General features: G+C 47.0%; 1 protein-coding gene across 13 annotated transcripts in view; it reads left to right on the top strand.

Moving 5' to 3' along the window:
• Positions 1-10,000, top strand: part of LOC143033881 (uncharacterized) — a 512,083-nt gene that overhangs the window by 151,814 nt on the left and 350,269 nt on the right. For 3 of the 13 annotated variants that reach the window (XR_012967201.1, XR_012967200.1, XM_076199494.1), the window contains one exon: positions 9,398-9,991. The exons of 1 other annotated variant lie outside the window; for it this stretch is intronic. Coding sequence is in view for 10 of the 12 variants with exons in the window: in XM_076199494.1 (XP_076055609.1) it covers positions 9,606-9,991 (386 nt within the window). In the remaining 2 variants the exon portion in view is untranslated. Of the gene's footprint in view, positions 1-9,397; positions 9,992-10,000 lie in introns of those variants that run through there. 9 more of the 13 variants (XM_076199487.1, XM_076199493.1, XM_076199490.1 and 6 more) reach the window with 6 other exon arrangements.

A 10,000-nucleotide genomic window follows, 5' to 3' on the forward strand; every position in this document is an offset into this window, starting at 1 on the left:
ATAAGGGAGGTAGCCAAGTGTCTCCACCACCCTTTCCTCTCCCCCTTCTCCTCTTATCTCCTCGTGGATGACGGGTCATCCCTTTATCCCGCCCATTGTCCTGGGTCAGAAGCAATGCAGCAAGACACAGCACATTGACAGCAAGGCCGATTCACTTAATCGTTGACCCCCCACCCCTCTGTCCCCGTATACGTTCATTTTATATCCAGCAAACCAGGCAAGGTCATCATATTCAGGCAGCAGGGTAGGACTCGTAGTAACGGATTTGAATTGGAAAAAAAAATAGATTTAAGAAGGAAATAAGCAAGGTTTGGTTTACCAGCAGGGGTTAACGGATGAATTAGACTTAATTAATGACCAAGGACTGGGCGTTGAAACAATTAGATGTTTTAAGAGATGGTTATATAACATTATGGATAGGGAGAACAGGTGGCAAGGGACATGGAACTGCTCAGTGTAGGCCTCATAGTCTCTTGTAGGCTCCCCCATCCTTATGTTCTTGTGTTCAAACCCAACTGTAGTAAAGATAGTTTTTGGTTGCAAATGAACCGGGTCAATGATAACACGGGCTTCGACCAACTATTGGGCTCTTTTGAAGCCTGTAAGGAGGTTGACAGAGTTCATTCTTCACAATCCAATCCGGTCCGCAAATGTCCTAAACCGGGTTTAACGGCCTTGCGTCTGATTTATGCCGTCCTCGGAGTCTTTGGTGTCTCCCCCCCCCTCCTCCCCCCACATAGGGGGTGGGGGGTGGGGGGGAAGAAGTTTGCTGGTGCTTCTCGGTCTTGTTGACATTCTCCCTTTCCAATCCCTTTTATTTATTATTTTCTTTTAGCCGGTGTCAAGGAGATGGTGAAGGGAGTATTAGTTCAGTAGCGTCCAAACAGAAACGGACCCCAAGAGAAAGGAAATTTTTGAAGGCGACCGCACAAATGGGGAGAATCATCAGTGTCTTTTCACACATTGATGAATTGATTAATTAATCAATTTTTTATTTTATTTGCTTATTTATTTGTTTGATTTATGTTATTCTTCAATTATAAGCGAACTCTGTGCGACTCTAAAGTCACTAAAATCCCTAGGATATTAAATGCAGTTGGTACTCTATAGTGGGACTAAAATGAACATAGAGAGAGAGAGAGAGAGAGAGAGAGAGAGAGAGAGAGAGAGAGAGAGAGAGAGAGAAAGAGAGAGAGAGAGGGAAAGAGAGAAAGAGGGAGGGAGAGGGAGAGAAAAGGAGGGAGAGGGAGAGAGAGGTAGAGTGATAGAAAGAAAGACAGAGATGTTATTCCTTTGATGTAGTGTTAGGTTAAGTTACAGGGTTCCCCAAAGATCAGGGTTTCAAAGCAGCTTAGCGCCTCATGGCGTAATCTCCTCCTTGATGTGCTTATTCTGGTGGGCAGGCGATTCTATACATCTGAGGAGGCGGTCCCCGGTCTGAAGCGGTCTGTGTGGATCGCGACCCTCCTCTTCACGCCGTTGGGGTCCAGGGCGCCATCGAATCGCCCGTCTCTAGCCACAATAAAATAATATTAATTCATAATGATGAAGGGAATGAGGACACAACACCTTTCTCTCTCTCTCTCTCTCTCACACACACAATATATATATATTATATATATATATATATATATATATATATATATATACATATATATATATATATATATATATATATATATCACAGGAACTGAGTGGCGTTTCCCGGAAGTACACCTCAGGTGATTTACCCAGACTGAGCCCTTACTGCAAACCGGTTCAGGGTCTAAGCTTAATGAAATCTTCTGACTTAGCCGTTACTCTCTCCCTTGAGCGAGAAGATGGTGTGCGTGTGTGTATGCGTGTGTGTGTGTGTGTGTGTGTGTGTGTGTGTGTGTGTGTGTGTGTGTGTGTGTGTGTGTGTGTTGTTTAAGTAGAGTGAAAACGTTACCTATAGATTGGGCCATACCAGCTGTGAACACCTCATTCGGGAGGGTTTTAGCCGTCGATCACTGGTCCTGCACGTGATCTGAGACCGTGGTGGATCACACATATGATCACGCGTGAGCACCCACACTCACGCCCACACAGACTGCGGGGGCGTGAGTGAGGAAGTGCACGCCCACTAGGTCTGATATCTTAAAAAAAAGTTAGACATGATCTTTTTGCACGCAGGGGACCATCTTTCCTCGCTTCCTCCACCTGTTTCATTTCCTCCTCCCCCTCCTTCTCCTCCTCCTCCTCCTCCTCCTTCCTCCTCCTTCCTCCTCCTTCCTCCTTCCTCCTCCTTCCTCCTCCTTCCTCCTCCTTCCTCCTTCCTCCTCCACTTGCCCCTCTTCTCCCCTCAGTTCCTCCTCCTGACTTATTTGCTCTTCCTCCTCTTCCTCCTCCTCCTCCTCCTCCTCCTACTACTGACTCCCTCCCTCTCTCTTCTTGTTTTTCCTCCTCTTATTTTCCTTCCTTCTCAGACGTCTTGCCAGACGTCATGTCATTCTCCCTTCCTTCGACGTTGCTCTTCTCTCTCTCCCTTTTATTTCAACACCCCTCCCCTCTCTCCCCCTCTCCCTCCGCCTCCCCTCTCCCCTCCTCTCTCCCCCTCCCCTTCTCCCCTTCCCTTCCCCCTCTCCCCTCCCCTTCTCTCCTCCCCTTCTCAATCGTAGCCCTCTCCCCTCCCCCTTCCCCCTATCCCCTCTCCCCTCCCCCTCTCCCCCTCCTCCCCTCTCGCGCCCTGTACCTGGAACTGACGCAGGAATAGGGGGCGCTGCCCCATAAACAAACCTTCCCTCCGGTCGAGAGCAAAAATTTAAATTCGGATTTACTTCGGAGGATTTTTCTTCACCCCCCCCCAAAAAAAAAAAAAAAAAAAAAAAAATCCGTTACGCTTATTGGCGGGTGCCGGGGCCAAAGGCTTGGATTTTTTTTTTTTTTTTTTTTTTTTTTTTTTTTGGGGGGGGGGTGCCGCTAAACGAATTTTCCATTTCGTTTTAATCTAAATATCTGTATTTTTATTTGTTCATTTTATTCTATTTTATTGTATTTCGTCGTTATTGTATTCATATCTAGTTTTTATCATTATCACTGCCACTGCTACTACTACTACCTCTACTTCTACTTCTACTACTACTACTACTACTACTACTACTACTACCACTACTACTACTACTACTACTACTACTACTACTACTACTACTACTACTACTACTACTACTACTACTACCACCACCACTGCTACTACTACTATTAGTACTACTGTTGTTGCTACTGTTAATATTACAATTACTACTGGTACTACTTATATTACTTTTATCATTACTATTACAATAGATAATCAGAACTCTTCTTGATTCCTCCTCCGTTCTTTTTCCGGGTCAAGTCGTGGAGTTGGAGGAGTGGGGAGGGGGGGAGAGGGGGAGGGGGGGAGAGAGGGAGGGGGGGAGAGGAGGAGGGGGGAAGGGGGGGGGAAGGTACGGTCTGCAGTGAACGACTGTTTTGCACGCCGCACGACCCCGTAACTTCCTGCAGTTACCCGTCTCCCCCCCCCCAAGGACTCCCACCTCTTCCCCCCCCTCCCTCTCCTCCTCCTCCTCCTCCCCTTCCTTCCCCTTCCTAACCCAACCCACTTTCCCATCTTTATCTTTTTTTCTACTTTTTTTTTAAATCTTGTAAGACGATGGGGGGGGGCTAAGGATTTAGCCCCCTCCCCCTCGCCTTCCCCCTTCCCCTTCCCTCCCCTCCCCCTCCCTCCTCTCCTTACTTTTCACCCTAACCTCACCTAACCTAACTTAGCCTACCCTAACCTTTCTTTGATATATGGCCCGAAAATGACGTCCCCCTGAAGAAGTGCACTGGGAAGGGACCAAAAGTATACAAAGACGGAGAAGGGACCTGCTTGGAAATAATTTTTCTTTTTTCGCGTTTGCCTATGTGGGTTGCCTAGTTTCCTTCCCTGTGATTACCTCTCATGCTACCAAGACTTACTCCATATATGATTAGATAGTCTATATACATCTATGAGCAACTACTATGTAGATCTCGTAGCTGGGTGTAGTGTAGAATTGTATACTATGATTCTGAATTTTCTACTTATCATGTATGCCTAGCTTTAAGACTTCCTTTGTAACAAAATCAGCGTCATGTGAGAACGGAGCCTTCATTAGTACAACGTGTACATCTATGTACATCTGTGAGCAACCACTATGTAGATCTCGTAGCTGGGTGTAGTGTAGAATCGTATACTGTGATTCTGAATTTTCTACTTATCATGTATGCCTAGCTTTAAGACTTCCTTTGTAACAAAATCAGCACCATGTGAGAACGGAGCCTTCATTAGTGCTTGTTACAGGTTCGTCAACTACATAGTTGTGATACACATAAATGAGATTAAATAAGAGGACCCGAGGGAACGGAGGGAGGACATTGGAGCCTAGGAAATGTTAAGAAGATAGATCAATTGTCAGAGTGCAGGATATTTGTTCACTTTCTATGTGATTTGAGAGTGTATATACGTCTGTGAGAAACGTTTGGGCAATGGGTATTCGACCCTTCGAACCAGATCACGTAGCTGGATCCAGTGTAGAGTTGTATATCTATGACTGTCTTTTCTTCTTCTTATGTATGAATGTAGTAGTTTCAGAGGGATTAGCCTGTTGAGTGTAGTAGGGAAGGCTTATGGGAGGATCTCAATTGAGAGGATTAGGAGAGGAACAGAGGGAGTAATTGGTGAGGAACAGTGTGGATTTAGGACAGGTAGAGGTTGTGTAGATCAGATCTTTGTGGTAAGACAGATATGTGAGAAAGCTATAGGAAAGGGGAAGGATGTTTTTTGGGCTTTTATGGATCTGGAAAAGGCTTATGATAGGGTAGACAAAAAGGCACTGTGGGAGGTTATGCAGATTTATGGGATAGGAGGAAAGCTTTTGGGAGCTGTCAAGAGTTTTTATGAGAGTAGTAGAGCATGTGTCAGGATTAGAAATGGAGAGAGTGAGTGGTTTTAAGTAAAGGTGGGGCTTCGTCAAGGATGCGTTATGTCGCCCTGGCTGTTCAACTTATACATGGATGGGGTGGTGCGAGAGGTGAATGCTGGGGTAGTGAGTCAGGGATTGGAGATGGTTAAAGAAAATGGAGAAAAGTGGGAGGTGAGCCAGCTGTTGTTTGCGGACGACACTGCGCTTGTGGCAGGGTCAGAGGAGGGATTGAGGAAGCTGGTGGCAGAGTTTGGGAGAGTATGTGATAGAAGAAAGCTAAAGATAAATGTGGGTAAAAGTAAGGTGATGAGATGTACAAGGGGTGAAAGTGGCAGTAGACTGGAAGTGAACATTAAGGGAGAGCGACTGGAGGAAGTGGATAGTTTTAGATACTTGGGTGCAAGTGTAGCAGGAAAAGGTGGAGTGAAGGTGGAGGTAGAATGTAGATTGAGAGAAGCGAGTAAATGCCTTGGTGGTTTAAAGAGTGTAATGAGGAATAGACATTTGGGAATGGATGCGAAGAGGAGTATGGGGCAGAAACGTGGAACATAAGAGAAGAAGAGAGAAGGAGTTTGAATGTGTTTGAGATGAGGTGTCTGAGAAGTATGGTGGGGGTTACTAGGCTGGATAGAGTGAGAAATGAGGAGGTGAGGAGGAGAACAGGGGTGAAAAAGGATTTGGGAGATAGGGTTGATAAAAGAATATTAGGATGGTTTGGACACATGGAAAGAATGAGTGAAGAAAGACTAGTAAAAGAGGTATGGAAGGCAGATGTGGAGGGAGTGAACATGAGGAGACGTCCTAGGATGAGATGGATGGATGGGGTGAAGGGGGCTTTGGGGAAGAGGGGGAATGTCTGTTGAGGAAGGAAGGGAGAGGACGGAAGACAGAGGTGAGTGGAGAATGGTTGTATATGGATGATGTTGTGACTGCATGAGGAGGAATAGGCGGGGGGGTTGGTGGGGTAGTATGTGTGAGTAAATTTTGACGCAGCCCGAAGGGATTTCTCCCCGTCCTCGCCTTATATGGAAAGGGGGACGGAGAGGGGGGGTCGCCGATTAAATGAAGCGGCCTTGCTGTGGATGTGCTGTGTCTTGCGACACTGCTTCTGACCCAGGGCGGTGGGCAGGGTGCAGGGATGACCCGTCATCCAGGAGGTGCTCAGATGAGAGGGAGGGTGGGAGGGGTGTGGAGTGTATTTAGGGATGAAATGGGTGGGAGTGTTTTTATGCCTTTCCCTTTTTGGCTACCTCCCTTGGAAGGGGGAAAAAGCCTTGGTATATGTATGTATGTATGTATGTTAGTGTAGCGTTAATAATTCCTTCCTATGTTATGAGAGAGTCTATGTACATCTGTGAGTAACCCTTAGGCAAAGGTCCTTTGACCCCTAGAATCAGCTATCGTAGCTGGGTGTAGTGTAGAGCTGTTTACCTATGACTATAAGACTTCTTCTTCAGTTCGTCTACCTTAAGTTACCACTTGGTGCTACTTAACCTTATGGTCCTTTTGGGCACAGAGGCACACTTAGGTGGAAGAAGCAGGATTCTTGACTTTTCTTCTTCTCTTTGTCTAGCTTCAAGTGACCACTCAGTACAACTTACCCTCGTGGTCCACACTCAGGTGAAGGAAGAAGTCCGCCGTTACGGACAGGAGGCCAATGGCAGCACGGCCATACCGGCCGCAAACGATGGCCATTGCATGACAAATGGCCCATTTGCAGCAAGTATTGCGACGTTTCCTACCATCCCCCCCTCCCTGCAATTGAGTATATGGAATAGATAAGTGGGTCAACTTGACTCTCCGTTTATAGACATGTCCCTCCCTCCTTCTCTCCGTCCCCTTCCCTCCTTCCCTCCCTCCCCCTCCCTCCTTCCCTCCCTCCCCCTCCCTCCTTCCCTCTCTCCTTCCCTCCCTCCCCCTCCCTCCTTCTCTCTCTCCTTTCCTCCCTCCCTCTCCTTCGTTTCCTCCCTCTTATCTCATTCATCTTATACGTTTTTTTCTCTTCCCCTCCCTTTCCTTCCCTCTTCCTTCCTCCTTCCCTCCCTCCCTCCCTCCCTCCCTCCCTTCCTATCTATCTATCTATCTATCTCGCTATCTATCTGTCTGTCTCTATCTCTCTTTTTCTCTTTCTCCCTCTCCTCCCCCATTATCTCGTCGTCTTTTGATCAAACCGGAGAAAAGCTTTGGAAAAATGTGTGTGCGTGTGTGTGTGTGTGTGTGTGTGTGTGTGTGTGTGTGTGTGTGCGTGCGTGCGTGCGTGCGTGCGTGTGTGTGTGTGTGTGTGTGTGTGTGTGTGTGTGTGTGTGTGTGTATGTGTGTGTGTGCGCGCGCGCATGTGTATGTGTGTGTGTGTGTGTGTGTGTGTGTGTGTGTGTGTGTGTGTGTGTGTGTGTGTGTGTGTGTGTGTGTGTGTGCGCGCACGCATGTGTATGTGTATGTGTATGTGCACGTGTATGTGTCCGTGCGTCATTGTATTCATATATAAACAGCGTCTGAATTGGAACGACACACGATACTTTGACACCTTGACAATTCCCAGATGCTCTCTTGGCAAAGGAGCGTCTAAGGCCGAGGTTCTCAACCTATTCTCACGTATACCCCGTACTTATGCATTGCTATTCTTTAACCTTCTGGAGATGACTTCAAAACTAAATTTAATCGTTTTGCATCCATTAACTGCTAGTGGCTTTCGGTTGGGGGTCCCACTTGTACACCGTCGTGGCCCAATAGGGTCTCATAGACCACAGGTTGAGAACCACTGGTCTAAGGAACCCGGTCGTTACAGCCGAATAAAATCGCCTGGCCCCAGCCTTGAAACTGGAAATCTATCTTCCAGTTTGACAGAGGTTGACCAATACCATATACTTTTTCCGTGGCTTTCGGAGCACCTAGGGCAAGGGTGCAGTATAGAGATGCCCGGGAAACAGTTACCATGGTCAGGTCATACGTAACATCCTGCTCTTGTTGACACGTTTTACCAGCGTGACCTGATCTATGGGTAATGCTGTGACCTTACACACACACGCGCACGCCCGAACGCGAAACTAAATCCTTGCCAACTCGCTGCAGTGCAGTTAATGTCCTTCTTTCTTAGGTTCTTATACCGAGTTTCAGCCCTGGGTGAGGATCGAACTTAGACCACAGAATTAGCCGTCGAGCACGGTACCACTACACCAGTGGGCCGTGTGTGAAGGCAAATTAATTATCATTGAGATTCCGGTCGATGAATTAGCGGTGGGTGGGTGTTTGGGGGAAGGGGGAAGGTGGGGGGGGTGAAACACGTTAGTCAAAGGCAGGTGTTCTTAAACTAAGGCCTCTATACCCCCACGGGGGTATCGGAACCAGTTCTTGGGTGCATCCAAAAAGGCACCTTGAGGGATTACGCAACCCGGAGGGCAATCTCATAGGGTACGTTGCTATACTCCCCTAAGACCGCAGGAAGGGGCGCCCGCGGCTTTTGGAGACTGATGGTAGGGATCGCGACCCCCAGTACCGCGCTCACACGCACACTCGCATGCACACATGAATGCACACATGGACTTACATACACGAAAGTATGATCACTTGAAAGTAAGAGACAAGACAGGACTTTCACGTGTGTTGTTCTTTTTCTGTATACCATAATTAGGTTGATACAGTTGGGTAAATACACATGGACACACACACACACACACACACACACACACACACACACACACACACACACACACACACACACACACACACACACACACACACACACACACACACACACACACACACACACACACACACACACACGCACACACACACACACACACGCACACACACACGCACACACACACACACACACACACACACACACACACACACATACGCACACACACACACGCACACGCACACGCACACACACACGCACACACACACGTACACACACAGAAAGAGAGATCAGCACCCCAATGCTGTTCAATCAACTCATTAACTAGATAAAACTGCACTAGCTAAAAGAAAAGTGAAATATATGAAAATAGAAATATGTTAGACAAAAACAGAAATAAGATAAAAATCTAAATGAAATGTATGAATCAACTAATAGGTAAAGAAATATAGAAAATATGACTGTTCATGAGGCCAACATGTCACCTGTTCCTGAGTGTGCAGATATTTTGAATGAAATTTTACTTTTTTATTTGTTATAGCTTATTTTTATTTATCTATCTATTCATTTATTTGTTTATCTATCTCCTTGTTTATTACTCGCTATTTATTATTCATTATTAATATATTATCATTCATTATTTGCTGTTTATTATATATCATTTATCATTTATTATTCATTTCTATTTATGATTTATTATTTATTTGTTAATTTATTTATTTATTTACTTATTTATCTATTGTCCAACGTATTCTTTTGGCCACACGGAAGAGCATGTGACGTCATAGTGCGTTTAGTTTCGTGATTTCTTCCCAAGCACGTGGTCTTGGGTTCGATCCCAACGGCCATCGGCCACTTGCCACGGCTGCCCGTACACAAAGGGCAAAGGTGAGAGGTTCCGGCCACCGCTAAACGCCTCTTGGTGTAAACTTGACCTTAATGCGAAGGTACGATTTCGATTTACCGCAGCATGATTTGGTCTTGATCAGGCCTTGCCCTTTGTGAGACTGCGTGTGGCTAGTGACATGTACTCAAGGAGCAACTTCGAAGAGCGAAGCTACAGCTTCGAGGAACGAGACTCGCCCTCGTGTGGCTGCGGCCTCGGGGCCCGCCCCTCCCGTCGAGAGGACAGTTTCGACCAGTCCGTCAACTTGTCGACCTATCACCGGAGGTTCGACCAGCTGCGGGAACTGGCCCGCCGTCAGGAGCTCCTGGCTGCCTCTGAACCGGCGGAAGTCTTCTCGCCGCTCGCGGACTTACCGGACGTCTTTCTTCATCGCCATCGAAGAACCGAACTGAGCGGTGATTCCTCTTGCGGGGGTGCAGGACCTCGAAGGCCACACCAGCTGCACCAGCAGCAGGCGGAGGGCGTCCAGAGGGTCTACTTCGACTATGTGCGTGTCCCTCCCAGGTGAGTACC

Source organism: Oratosquilla oratoria, chromosome 16, assembly GCF_046742065.1.
Source record: "Oratosquilla oratoria isolate Oo_2021 chromosome 16, ASM4674206v1, whole genome shotgun sequence".
NCBI lineage: Eukaryota > Metazoa > Arthropoda > Malacostraca > Stomatopoda > Squillidae > Oratosquilla > Oratosquilla oratoria.